Genomic DNA, 14,945 nt, shown 5'->3' on the forward strand with positions numbered 1-14,945 from the left:
GTGATGGGACACAAGTAGGGGATTTTATTTTTTATGTTTCATTGCCCTGCATGTCTTATAGTGTTTTATTGCTGTGGATTTTAATTGCATGTTTTTACATTTTAGAATGTGATTGTATTTTTAATTGCATGTTTTTACATTCTAGAATTTGATTGTATTTTTAATTGCATGTTTTTACTCCTTGTGGACGTTGCTGGCATTTTAAGACTTGCCCCTTTTAGCTTGTTGCCCCTGACAACCAAAGTGCCCAATCAAACGGCACCTGAGATCAGACGCACCTGTGGAGCATTAGGACTGCACCCATTTAAAAGAGAACAGGCAGGATCGACGAGGGAAGGAAGAGCGACCGAAGGAAGAGCGTCGGAGGGAAGCGCGTCGGAGGGAAGCGCGACGGAAGGAGGAGGAAGCGACCGGAGAGTATCGACAGGCTTTGCCAAGAGCGTCCGAGTGGACGCCCGCAGGCTGGGAAGGAATCCAGGACTACACAGCAGACCCCGCAAGCTACCGGAGTGAACCCCAAGAAGCCCACAACACGCAGGGGCAGAGGAAACTCTGCCTCCGAAGTAAGTGTCGTGGATTGTGGATATGTGGGGGTGACCAAACTGCCTTTGGCTGTGGGCTTGCGGGCTCGTGCGTTGTACGCTGGCTGTGTGGTCCTGTGGGCAGGAGTGATCGGGACCCAGAGACCTGCGGTGACTCCCGGGAGCGACCAAGAGGCGGAGCGAGACGGGACGGGTACGGCCACGTAGGTCCCGCGAGTGATTGGTGACTGACGAGGAGAATGGGCGTACCCAATACTTTGACGCGGAACTACAGCAGGGGCAGGGGAAACCCTGCCATGCGTGTAAATGTGGCGTCAGCCCGGAGAGCGTCTCCGTAGTTTTAGAAGATTTTATCCCTGTGGCCTGCCTCCGTTTTAATTCTGTGTGCAGGAGGACGCCATGGAAGTGGGTGGAGCCAGGACGCTGACCCACTACGCCTGTGGCGGCTGTACCCTCACCGTAATATTGGTTACCAATTGGTATTTTTAGTATTGACAACTGGACTGTTTTAATCTATATTGTAATAAATTGTAAATCAGCATCATTATTTTTCCTTATTTTGGGACGGTTGCTCTTACTGCATTGGGTTCTTAATATTTATATTGGTTTTTAACAAAATGTTATTGGATTTTGATATCCCACCACTCGGGTCCATCACACTCGAGTTGTACTTTTCATAAAGGTCTTTGAGCTGCTCTTTGTCTGATCCCTCACCTAGGACCTGTTTGTCTTGGGAGACCCTACCAGGGGGCATAGAATCTCCCGGACATCATAGCTCCTAGGATCATTGGGACACACAAACTCCTCTACCACGATAAGGTGGCAGCTCATAAAGGAGAAAAAAATAATAAAAAATTAACCAATTAGGAGTAAAAAACAGGACAGACTATTGCCAGTGCAGTGACATGACACAAGAAAAAGAAAGTGTTCAAAACTGAATGTGGATCAATTAATAATTTAATTCAAATAAATACAAATAATTAATAAAAGATTAAATGTTTTTGGTTTGGTGTGGTGACAAGTTTTCAACTCCAGTTTGTGTCAGGAAGTAGTGGTGACGAACCCCAAGATGCAGAGATGGCAGGCTTGGTGCAGGAAAACATGATTTTACTGTTCAAAAAATGCAAGGAAAACATGAACCAGAAACCACGAAACAGGCAAACTTGTGCCAATCAGGTACAGGTGAGGGAAACAAGTGCTCAGGAAGACATGCAGGAAAAGGAACCAAATTAAGAGCGCTGACAGGAAATAAAACAAACAAGAAAAAAACAAAACATAACCAAACTGTCAGTGAGAATCCTGACAGTATGCTTGTTAATGCTGTTGTTGATGATTGTCGATGACTTTATTCCATGGGGTTGAATCATTCTTTATTTGTGTGTTGTGCCTTTCGATGTTCTTGTAGAATGTATAATGAGTTCATTTAAAACATATCTATGGTTTTATTCATTTATTTTACCCTAGTCTGGTCTGATGATTATTACTATGGCTGCACAATAAAAATTGGGTCTTATAAAAACATTGTGTTAAAAACATGCGAACTTATATGTGGCTGTTAGATGCTTTCAACGTCAGTTTAGGATTGTGTTTGGTTGATGGTTATACATAGTAAAGTGAGCTCCCTTGCCAAGTCCTTGTGTTTGTTTCCAAAACAAGTTTATGTATATGCAGAAAAACATTGGAGCGATGACAGTGGCGATAATATGTCTGCTACAGAGTGAATGTCCCATTATATCACATGTACAGCTTTGGGGTCGACAACCAGAAACGTTGAAAGAGCCATATTGAACCAAAAATACAAAAAACAAATCTGTCAGGAGCCGCAAAAAATGAAAAGCTATATATAAGTCTTATAATGAAGGCAACACATGACGCAAGTGTCTACATTAGTTATAATAGCCTACTATCAAAATGACTATATGTCGCAGGCTGAAGCAAATCTTTGTTGACAGTAATGTTGAAATTTTATATTTATTCCACACATTTTTACAACATTAGAAACCATTAGTAAATCAGAGGCTACTCAGAAGGTGACATAACGCCTGGAAATTATTGGCTTTTAATGACCAAAGGTATAGATGTGTGTGTCCAAGTTAAAGGAAAGGGCTGTCTTCTTTCAATAGATTTATTGCAATCTTTGGCAAGCTAGGTAATGTATGCTGTGGTCTGGAACAACATGGCACACAAACAACTATCAGAAATGCAGCCAATATTATATACAGATAATGTGTCATGAGACATGCAAAACTAAATGATATACGAAGAGAATAAAAGTAAAGGATATTAAATGAGCTCAAATATACTTAGAAATGAGGCATAATGATGCAATATGTACATACAGCTAACCTAATTAGCATGTTAGCATTGATTAGCTTGCAGTCATGCACTGACCAAATATGCCTGATTAACACTCCAACAAGTCAATAACATCAACAAAAGGCACCTCTGTGCATTCACGCACAGCATGAAACTTTTGGTGGACAAAATGAGACAAAGAAGGAGTGGAAAATTTTACATGTAAACAAACTGTTGCTTCACGGTCCACACTATGGTGAGTTCAAGAACCGCTGAAATTAGTGGGACAAAACGATGTTCACCAAATACTCTCATCAGTGAAGCATACACACCAACATATTAAACAGCGGGCTTTCTAACAATTGGGATGGTTTGTGTCATGTTTGTCCTCAAACAAAAAGATATACTAAAACAAAAACATTATTTTACCCCCAACTTTTTCCATTTTCAAGCCTTTTTTTTTAAATGCTCCAGGTAGCCACTAGGGCGGCACTAAAAAGCCGCATGCGGCTGGAGAGCCGCGGGTTGCTTACCCCCAGGTTAGTGTCTGGATGAAGATGCAGAATACTTTTTTGCAGTTTGAATCTGGCTAATATATTATGTCATTATAAAAATATTTATATCAGGGCTGTCAAAAATAACAAGTTATCTCTTGTGATTAATCACAAACAATTACTGCAATCCATGTATATACGCAGATTTATCACACAATCACACACAAACACACACAACCCATATATGCAATGTTCCTGTATGATATTTTGACATTCAAGTGGTATGTGTCCAAATAGTTATTTTTCAAGTTAATCAAAATTATGCAAGCAAGTAAAAATCTGTGATTAATCATAATTCATCCCAATTCGAAAGTGTGATTAATCTTATTGCAAAATGTATCAAAAATATATAAAATCTTTAATTCAATTAGAAAATATACTAACATATAATTAAAAAAAAAAAAAAAGCTAAACTAATGTAAATACTATCTAAAGCAATGAGAGGCCATAAATATTTCAGAAGCTAAATAAAACAATATAGATTACATTGTGACTTTTCCATAAAAACGTCTTCTTGCAGTATTTTTCATATTATGATGTATAAAATTGAAAGGATAGGCAAGTTGAGCTAACTGCTTTATATTAATGAATCTTGTGTTTTCTATTCTAAAATGTCTTCAATGTTAACTCTTACTAGACAGGCGAGAACATTTTGGACGGAATAATAATTAATTTGGCTCTCTTAAAAAGGAAATAAACAAATGTTCTTCTGCGGAATAATATGAGTGCGGTAAATACAATTTAAAAAAAGACATCGATAAAAAAGGAAAATTGTATGTTTTTACTCCAAATCGATAGGGGTGGTATTGAGCTTTAAGGTGCTAAATAATAGTAGGCGAGGGAAAAAACGAAGAATAGTTGTGTCGGCTGTCAACCTAAAAGCTAAAAAGAAACGACACGAATGTAAACACGCGTGATACAAAAGTATAATCTGAAAATTATTTAAAGGGTGTGAAACCGCCATGGATGTAGCACTGTATTTGATAGCTGCTTCTATTCTCGCCGTGCTGATATTTTTCGCTGTGAAGTTGCGGAAAAAGACGGAGGAAGGTAAGCTAACCTACCAGACCGTTAGCATAACATAACTTGCGAAAGAACCGTGCACGGTATGAAATCTCTTGTGTACATAGTTATTCTTGGAGGTCATTTGAAATATATATAATAATACACTTGTGTACACAGCCATGCTTAAAAGTCATTTTCTGTCAACTCTTTATGCAAGACGTACGTAGTTTAGCGAAAGTGTTTTAGGCTACGTCAGCAAACCCCAGGTGTAGTGTCAAATATGGAAACTTGAGTTTGCCATTAGTCAGAGGGCGTGGTGTGAAAGAATAAATGCATTACAATAGCATGGAATTTGTCTTAACATCCATAAAGGGCAATTTTAATAACATGATATTATAGTGAGTGCAGCTGATGTCATAATGTTTGGGGGTGGGCAAGTCAATCCTATATAGAAAGTATACTATTTACAAACTAAAATTCACTTCAGGTAATAATGAGTCTTGGGAGACAGGAGGTTTTAGGTGTCAAAATAATAATAATAATATGGAGGAAAGCCAATTCTAGATTTGTTTTTGTTGAGCTTTGCTGCACTATAAATGCGTGGTGTAAAAACTTAACCCATGACGTTTTTGCAAAAAGTGAAGAAAAAACAGATAAGCAAAAACATCAATGTTTCGGACTAAAAATTAACTTATTTTTGTCACTTGTTTTTTGACATTTTATTTTAAATTTTATTTTAAATTCCACAAACAAGACATTTAAAAGATGGGGTAGGGGACCCAAAGCAGCACTCGCTGCTCGATGAGAAGAGCGATCTGTGCTTTCTTGTCAGTCTCCAAAAGTATCCACAAAATTTGTTGCTCGTCGCTTTAAAAAAAAAAGAAAAAGAAAAAAAAAAAGAGTATCTTTATATTTTCTTTTCAGAAAAGCGACTAGAATTCTGGTTATTTGTTAAATAGGGCATGTGATCTTGCAATGCATTTTGGGCTGTGTTAGCCATTTTTGGCAAACGTTTTAGTTTACAATGCTGAGTTGGACACAGTGCTGTGCGAAAGCGAGTAACTAACCAATAAGAAATGGACTGTCCTGGTGCAGAATATCAAACAAGCAAAAAGAATAACCGGTTTGCTACCTCAATGTAGACGGGTGTACTTATCTGATTCTGATTGATTTGACTGAGAGGAAAGAAGTGGGGCAGCTTGTTGCAGAGAGGACACTCTTATTATTTCTATACCATGAATCCCGAGGTGTGTTATCATTAGAGGTGGGGGAAATAATCGATTTTAGATACATCGCAATTCGGACATGGACAATTATAAAATCGATTAGTAAAATATTATGGCTATGAATCTTTGGGCACCACACAATTTGAATCGATTTAATTATTGGGGGTAATGATTCGAATCAGAATTGAGTATCCGTTTCTGATTAGAAACAAGATGCTGGAATAAGTTTGTTGTGCTGCCTGCCTTTTTTAAAGAAACTTTGCAGCGTGCAATCACTAGTTCCACGCCCGTTGCCGCAAATCTGAAGCACTGACAACACTTTTTTTTTGTTGGAACAAACGTCTCCATCTCGTTAGCATTAGCATTTGTTTGCCATGTTTTGCTACGCTTGGGATGAAACTCCACTAAGGAAGTAAGGAGCTACAGAGCTACGGAAGTTCATTGAGGCAAAAAGTTTGCCAGAGCAAGAGGAGAAAAACATAGATTTTTACAATTTTTTTAATTGTCTGCAACAAGAAACTCAAATTTATCGATAAAATTAATATATCGCCCAGGCCTACCATGAACACACCAACATGTACAAACAGAAATGGCATCATTGAACTAGGGCTGGGTGATATGGCCTTTTTTTAATATTGCGATATTTTAAGGCCATATTGCAATACACGATATATATCTCAATATTTTGCCTTAGCCTTGAATGAACACTTGATGCATATAATCACAGCAGTATGATGATTCTATGTGTCTACATTAAAACATTCTTCTTCATACTGCATTAATATATGCTACTTTTAAACTTTCATGCAGAGAAGGAAATCACAACTAAAAAAATCACTATTTTTTTCATACGGTGTTGATGTGGAAATGTTTGCCTCGGCATTTTGATGGTGTGGACGCGTGGCACCGAATGGAAATAAGCATCTCGACAGACGTTACAATATTTGAACAATGATGACGAAAACTGTTTTCTCTGTCGTGTCCGTGTGTCGAAAATTGTTATGCGCTTATTTTTTTATTTGATTTTGTGCGTGGCATAGATTTGCCGTGCGCAGAGGACGCTTGAGCAGTGCGCAATTGCACATGCGCGCACCTTAGAGGGAGCGTTGCTCGCACGGCTGCGCTAGCATCACAGCTAACGTTAGCCATGCTGCTACCTCTCTGCTCGGGGAGGACGTATACGTATGTGACGTATGACGTGACAGTATGTGACGTGTGTAAGAAGGTGCGCTTGCTGACTGTGAAAAGGAGACACAGGAAAGAGTGAGAAGAGCCTGTCGTGTAATGCCAGCAGCTAAAAGCAACTGCGTGAGAATCCACAGACCTGTGGATGTGTTGAAGGTGTGCTGGAAAATGCGGAACGGGAATTAGGGAGCAGCAGAAAAGTGGAATGTATTATTTAAATCGGTGCGTTGGAAAACACAGACCGGAGTTTTTTTTTAAAACTGGATCTGGATCGGCATTTTCCCATGCCTTGCCGATACGCATATTTTGGCAAATATCAGCGGCCGATCCGATCCAAACATCGGATCGGGACATCCCCAGCAGAGGTACCTGAGTCAGACTGATACTTGAATAAGTCATCATTATCATAACCGTATTTGATGAGGATACCAGTTTTTCCAGTGCAATCGTGTTAACTGTGATCCTTCTTCATTGGCATATTTACAGAGTACACTTATCTTATACAATATTTTAAAGTTAAGCAGAATGGAGCAGAAAGTGATGTTTGTTCATCTCACGGTTGCTATCCGGACTATTCGGCATCTTTATCTCACTGATTCAAGGTCATTGGCTTTGCTTCCACGATGGAAATAAGAAAAATCGCATCACAGGCTTTTTTTTTTTTCTAAAGCGATCGTTTGAAATACTTAAGCAGTTAATAATGCAGCCTGTTTGCACAAGGTTCTAAACTTGTAAAGAAAAGAACGAAAAACTATGGCAGTGTTGTGCATGCAGCTGGCGTAAACACACTTCAGATACATGCATATCCCCCAATGTATTATGTTCTGGATGCTTGAATTTCCCCTATCCCTTTATTCGAGCCCTATATAGCGACAAAGTTGCTAAGTTGGCAACACTGATCTAGGGATGTAACAATAAACGCTAATAATGATAAACCGCTGTAAAACTCCCAATACTCAGTAATATTGTTTTAAATTAAAATGATTGTAAGCCCGCAGGGATGTAACAATATCAATATCTCATGGTGCAATATTGTCCTCATATTAAAGCCATTGTACAGCATAATTGCGGTATTGTCAAAAATAAAATAAAAAAGACTTGACAATTTCATAGTGTGTAAAATGGAAGTGGCAGGGAATGGAACCCAGGACCTTATTGTGAGGCACAAGCCCTAACCCCTCTTCCACAATGCTGCCCCTTATTACATACATAAATTTCACCACATCTAGTGTATGTGTGACTATCAGTGGTACTTTAACTTTTAACTTAATGCTGGAGTCTGAGACGGTGCAACGCAGCAATAAAAACATTGTTAATTTTAATTACCAGTCAACAACACTACAATATTCCACAATAAAAAGGGTTTACGAAACGAGGTACGCTTCTTTGTTAGCGTTATGTTTCAATTCTCTACACAGATGACAGAGAGAATGAGTTGGCTGTGGTCAGAGCTGCAGGCGTACGCCATCGGGCAATTGCGGAGGAGCGAGGCGCTGGAATGCCGCGTCGGAGGAGAAACCTTGCAGCTGTGATGGCCAACAGAAGACCACAGGGAGGTGCAGAAGAGCTTGGTAAACAGACACTGTTGCTCATTCATACTCTTATTCTTAAAATTATTGTGATTATTCTTTTGTCAACCTACAATGCATGATTTTGCGGCAGACTTTCAAAAAGTTGTGATGTTTTGCTCCCATCTGGACGGAGGTTTTTAGTCCCAAGAGGCAAAACAAAACGGTACAGATGTAGTTTTGTCCCAGCTGCCATCACAGAACTAAATAAGCTGTAGTATCTATTTTTGCCTATATTTATTTTAGTGCCATTTATTATTTTAATTATTATTTTATTATGGTGTTTTATTCTGGCTTGTCCCAAATATTATCTGATTGAAATTGTATATGTTTTATCCTTTTTATGGGGAACTTTGAGTACATATAGTATTTTGTGATCTTGGCAATGTTTGTGATGCTTATTATGTGGTAGTTCTTTGTATTGCATATCTAAGATGTTACTTTCTCTGTATGTTTAAATTGATGTCCTGATCTTGCTGGCTGCAAAACAAGTTTACCTTTGGGTACTAATAAAGTAACCTAACCTAACCTAACCTAACCTAACCTAACCTATGACATGCCGTGGCCGAAGCATTGTAGGATATTAAGCTGGGAGGTCACACTGAAGAGCACACCGCGTTCTTGTTAGCCGCTTGGCTTGATTAGCAGTCAAGCATGCTGCTGTCCCCCAGCTTTATTCAATGAGTATGTTGCATGTGCTTCATTACTGGTACCAAAAAATACTAGTTTTCATCCATATTACTTACAGAATAATCAAGGAAAATATTGGAAAATACTTTAAACATTTGTGCAATGTTGGAGATGAGCACTAATATTTAGGCAGTTTTCCTTTGTCAATGCTCTACTTTTTGCATAATCCTGCAACGTTTTTAAACAAACCTTTTAAAATTTGTGGTGATATCAGAAGAGGAGCAAGAGAATCAGCAGCCTGAGGAAGAGGAAGATGAGACAGGACAACAGACCTTTCAGCCAACAGCAAAAATTGGAGCCAAAAAGCAAAAGAAGCTGGAAGAGAAACAGGCCAGGAAAGCCCAGAGAGAGGTAAGCACCAAGAATATACAGTAGTAATAATTGGACAAAAACTGGAACCATGGTCTTCTGTTGCTGTCTTTTGGTGTAGTTTGGGTGTTGCAAATTAACCTTATCTTATGTGTTCTGACCATTATCCCAGTTGTAAAATAATGTAAGCGGGTCCTAAATTAGGGGAACTTTATTTTCCAGTGTTTCTCTACCAACTCTTGTACATTTCCTCAAGGTTTAATCATCAAAAACGTGTCTTATTCAAAAATAATTTTACTTTCAGGCAGAGGTGGAGGAGCGTGAAGAAAGGAAGAGGACGCAGGAGCTCAGAGAGCAGGAAAGACGCCAGGAACAGGAGAAAGAGAGACTGCTGGAAGAGAAACAGGTCTCAGTTCATTATTTTAGATGTTCTTTTCCTCACCGATCCGTGCAAGGGAGGAAATGACGTAACAACTCATTGATGTTCAATCAGGAGGAAGAAGAGCGGCGGATCAAAGAGGAGCAGGAGAGGCGGGAGGAGGAGGAGTACCTCAAGCTCAAAGCCTCTTTTGTGGTAGAAGATCAGGGTGAGGAGGAAGAACTCACTGAAGACCAGGTCAGGTCAATTGGGATATGGCATCTCACTCAATCTGTGTATCATTTCTTCATTCCTTTTTAAACAAAATACCTATTTTTATCGATATTTGTTTCCAGATCCAAAAAAAGAAATAAATGGAAGATTTTTTTTTTGCACAATTGGAAAATGGAGACGAAACAGATAATGTGTATGCAAAAAAATAAATTAATATGCGTATATTAACTTATTTTTTTGCAAATCCATTTAATATACCAAATAAGTAGTATGGAAGTAGTTTTATGTAAACTTGGGCTTTCAGGTAAAAAACATACAAGAAAACAGGAGGACTGAGGGGGTCTAAATCAAATTAAAGTTATGAGATGTTTTTGTTTTAACTTAGCCAAACATTTACGTTGTAGTATAAGCACTACTACAAAACCTAATAATAACCCAATTAGTTGCTAAACTTTTCATGAGCATGTTCAAGTAAGGGGCGGGCTTAGCAGCAAATGACCCATCACAAACATTGATTTACTGTTTACGGCACTCAGGAAGAACAATATTATAAGATGTGTATTTAATAAGGAAATAGCAAACCATAAAGTCTTGTTCCACACAGAGGTTTCCTTGAAATTCCACACGAACACGGATTTTAAAAATACATATTTTCTTCTGCGTTTTGGCTTTTGGACCATATGCAAACATATACTTTTTTTTTTCTTAAGAAAGACCCATAAGTGAGGGGCGACACATAAAAGGGGTCTGAGAATAATTTCAGTTGTATACATAGGAACAAAAGAACAAATACTGGCTATCTGAAATAAAATTAAAAAAATTCTAGAAAATTGAAAGTATTGTCTGTTCTTTATATGGGCACTGTAAGTGTACTGTTTCACTGTGTGCCATTGTAAACATTGCACCCAAGAAAATGGCAGGGATAAGACAAGCCCTCCAAAAATATTTTACAAATTTGCTCATGACATTTCGGTTTTGCCTGCGATGAGGTGGCGACTTGCCCAGGGTGTACCCTGCCTTCCGCCCGATTGTAGCTGAGATAGGCTCCAGCACCCCCCGCGACCCCAAAGGGAATAAGCGGTAGAAAATGGATGGATAGAATTTTGGTTTTGCCAGATTTTTATCTAATCCCCGCTTTTCTACTACTACTCTTACCGATCCCCACACACATGAACTGTGACATCATTTTCAGAGACAACTGATCGGTCAGTTACTGTGGTGACTTATTCTGCTAAAAAGTTAACCTGTTTTGTACCGCTTTTCTTACATTGTCAGTGTTTGGCTAGGTTAACCCAGACAACCAAGAAGTGGTAACTTTAACTTGATTTGTTGTACAGAACCTATGATACAGACAGACCCCCTGGGTCCTCCTCCTACACTTGTTTATCTGAAAGCCCAAGTATGTGTTAAACTACTTACAGGTAAACTTGGTATATCAAATGGATTGGCAAAAAAAAATTAGTAGGCCCCATAACCGTTTGTCCATTTTCCAGTTGTGTACAACATTGGAAAACGATTATTTATTTATTTCGTTTTGGGTCTGCAAACAAATATTGAAAAAAATATTTTTTTAGGTTTACTTTCATTTAAGAAAAAAATGAACAAATGATACACAATGCTCTTAACATCTCTTATATTTTTTCAAATAATTACAACACAATATTTGTGGTTTTATCTTCCAGTCACGCAACCTACTTCAAGAATTCATACATTACATCAAGGTGATTACCCAATCCAGCTTTTGCAAAAAAATAAGATATACTGTGCTTTCAATCACACTTCCTGTGTCTACCAGACTTCTAAAGTTGTTCTACTAGAAGACTTGGCCTCTCATTTTGGGATGAGAACACAGGATGCTATTGATCGATTGCAGGACCTGCTAGCAGAAGGCTCACTCACAGGTTTGTCACAATCAAGCATTAGAATAACAAGTTATTAAACCCCTTTGCAAGAAGCCAATCATGGGTCATTACGTATTATTTGTTTGTCATCTGCTTACAATTAAATATATATATATATACAATAAAAAATGGTCACATTGTGTGTGCATTCCTTAAAATTATATTTTGTTGAGGTGCATCTCAATGAAGATATTTTAATATTTATATTTTTATTTATTTCGGTAGTTCAATTTAAAATGTGAAACCTTTGTATAGATTCACTACAGAGTTAAATATTTTAAGAATGCATTTCGTAATAATTTTGACGAGTATAGTTTGTTTATAGCTAATAAAACAAAGTTAAGTAGGTAATTTTTTTTTTTAATCGAAAATTTTTAATACTGTAAAAATTACTCAAAAAATATAATGCAAAATCTCCTGAGCCTTATAGTCTTAACCTTTATACAGGTCCTACGTACGATTTCCATTCCTATGACGTCAAGTTTTAGTGTAAGTTGGAAAGTTTACCAATTTTGTACCGAAATTAAAACGTATGTGATTTACACTGCACACAAAAGCACAGACATATAAAGTACAGTAATACAACAATTTAATACAATAATTAAATTGAACCGTAATAAAAAACAGAGGTCAATTCCGTTTATCTCTGTTTTCGTCCATCACAATATTAGGGACATTGCAAAGGAGGGGAGACTCAATAATGAAAACTATGTTGCTTTGTTGTCACTGTCCATTTCATAGGAGCAGATATTTTTTCATGTTCAAGGATCACATCTTTATCCTCCTTGATGATCACAATGTTTTGACCAGGCATGCAGCCATGGTGATCTTTTGGGGCGGTATAGCTCGGTTGGTACAGCGGCCGTGCCAGCAACTTGAGGGTTGCAGGTTCGATCCCCGCTTCCGCCATTCTAGTCACTGCCGTTGTGTCCTTGGGCAAGACACTTTACCCACCTGCTCCCAGTGCCACCCACACTGGTTTAAATGTAACTTAGATATTGGGTTTCACTATGTAAAGCGCTTTGAGTCACTTGAGAAAAAGCGCTATATAAATATAATTCACTTCACTTCACTTCACTTCATCTTTTCTGAGCATTTAATTAGTAATTCATGATTTAATGATTGACTTGTTTTTGACATACTATTATCTGACGTTTAGTTCTTGCTTGGGAGATATAGTGAAGGGAAAAAAGTAGGGCTGTCAAAGTTGATGCGATAACTATAATTTCCTTTGACGGCACGCATTTTTAAAAGAGCGAATAACGTGCACGTGTCCTGTTTGATCCTCGATCCATTCCATAGCTTTGGAAAAATGTTTGCGTTCAGTTACTGTTGCAGGGAAAAAATAGCTTGCAGAAATGGAGAAAGACAAGGATACATGATGGAAAGCCCAGGTCCAAAGCCATGGCAAGTCGTTTTCCCAACAAGGGTTAGGGTTTACAGTTTACTGCATTGATAACATAAATTGTAGATTGTTACTGTTACTGGTTCAGTAAAATGGTATAAAAGCTCAGCAGAAGGAAGACGTTAGGGAGGAAGTCAACTTTGTCGGAGACTCACGTTGTCAAAACAATTCAAGACACCTTCTCAAACCAATCACACACTTCGGGCTTCAAAATAATAACGCTACGCGTCACATCCGGTCTAACTCCACAAACAATCTTACATTAGAATTCTGCTTTGTCAAAGATGTTTTGTCATGTAATATGTGTTGAGTCTACCTAAATTAATGCTAGTACATCAATTGAGGAATATTGGGGGGGGGGGGGGGGGGGTTCTGACAGGCTGAAATATTGTGTACTGTATATTCTATGACATGTTCTGGTTGATAGTCCTCAATTACAGAATGTTTAGCAGGCTGAATACTACACGTTATTAATAAAAAAATAATAAATAAAGGTTAAGACATTGTCATGCAGCGGTATGAATACCATTAACTTGTACAACATGTGATATATATGTACAGAATAATGTACAGAATATCATAAGCATTTATTCAGGTAGCAATATCAAATATTACATTATCACACATATTTGACAATCAACTATGATTGTAACAATCCACATTTTGTGTTAATGATGCGTAAAAACTGGTATCTAAACATGGAAGTATAGCTCCTCCCCTCTGAATGCAAGTGCTCCTACAGCAGTAAATACAAATTCTGTATTCCTACAAAATACATAATCTGGCAAGACACCAACACACTGCAGGTAATTTTTTTAAATATTGATGAGAAATCAATTTTGGGTTAACGGAATAAAATGTGATTGTCAAATATTTTAATTGTTTGAAAGCCCTAGAGAAAAGAGAACTATAAATAACAAAAGGGGCATTGTCCGTCAGTGTAGCTACACACCACTACACATTTTCCACAGTGTGGATGTGCAGCTATCTGTTTTTTGTACAATATTCATTTATGGGAGTGTGTTGTACCCACAAAACGTAACACAAGGCCCGCCCTTATGTACAGTGTAAAAAAAAAATAATTATAGTCTCTCTGTTTTTTCCAGGGGTAATTGATGACCGAGGGAAGTTCATTTTCATTACTCCAGCAGAACTGGACTCTGTGGCTCAGTTCATCAAACAAAGAGGAAGAGTTTCTATCACAGAGCTGGCCCAGGCCAGTAACTCTTTGATCAATCTGACTCCAGTGATCGGCAACACAACCTGATGCAGGACTTCACCTGCTGCTGAACTTATATCAATTGATCTACTATAATCACAAATACAGGTTCCATCACGGTCATCAATCACTATCCAACATTGGTTCTGCATTTTGTAAGCTCCACAGTGGTCTTACCCAAACATAGCAATATGTTCCTGTGTCTGCACAATGTACATGTACTATCATGGACCTATTAGCCCAACCTCAAATCATGCAACTCAACCCGTTCAGTTACTCAAGACTTAATGCAATGCACCTAGGCCTTTGTTACAAATACTGAAGCCAGTTCAGCCTTTGTTTTTGAGAAACTTCCAGAATACACTTTTTTTGGTAAGTTGAAATAAATGAGTTATCTACTTTTATGTTTTTCTTTTTAGATGTTTTGTTTTACTATGTTCTTTGGATAAAGGTG

The 14,945-nt window shown here is 38.0% G+C and overlaps 1 protein-coding gene across 1 annotated transcript; it reads left to right on the forward strand.

Moving 5' to 3' along the window:
- Positions 1-4,220: 4,220 nt before the first annotated feature.
- Positions 4,221-14,895, forward strand: LOC133617600 (DDRGK domain-containing protein 1-like). The gene is made up of 8 exons (XM_061977677.1): positions 4,221-4,441; positions 8,226-8,378; positions 9,280-9,416; positions 9,679-9,780; positions 9,868-9,990; positions 11,649-11,687; positions 11,762-11,867; positions 14,379-14,895. The coding sequence occupies exons 1-8, from the start codon at positions 4,354-4,356 to the stop codon at positions 14,537-14,539; spliced, it is 909 nt and encodes a 302-aa protein (XP_061833661.1). The 5' UTR covers positions 4,221-4,353; the 3' UTR covers positions 14,540-14,895.
- Positions 14,896-14,945: the final 50 nt, after the last annotated feature.

The sequence above is a fragment of the Nerophis lumbriciformis genome, linkage group LG01 (genome assembly GCF_033978685.3).
Source record: "Nerophis lumbriciformis linkage group LG01, RoL_Nlum_v2.1, whole genome shotgun sequence".
Classification (NCBI taxonomy): Eukaryota; Metazoa; Chordata; class Actinopteri; order Syngnathiformes; family Syngnathidae; genus Nerophis; species Nerophis lumbriciformis.

Excerpts from the sequence above, each read along its gene's own strand:
- LOC133617600 (XM_061977677.1), top strand. The coding sequence starts at position 4,354 with ATGGATGTAGCACTGTATTTGATAGCTGCTTCTATTCTCGCCGTGCTG. Across the intron at positions 8,379-9,279 it reads GGGAGGTGCAGAAGAGCTTG|AAGAGGAGCAAGAGAATCAG; the intron begins GTAAACAGACAC and ends TGGTGATATCAG. Across the intron at positions 11,688-11,761 it reads AATTCATACATTACATCAAG|ACTTCTAAAGTTGTTCTACT; the intron begins GTGATTACCCAA and ends TGTGTCTACCAG.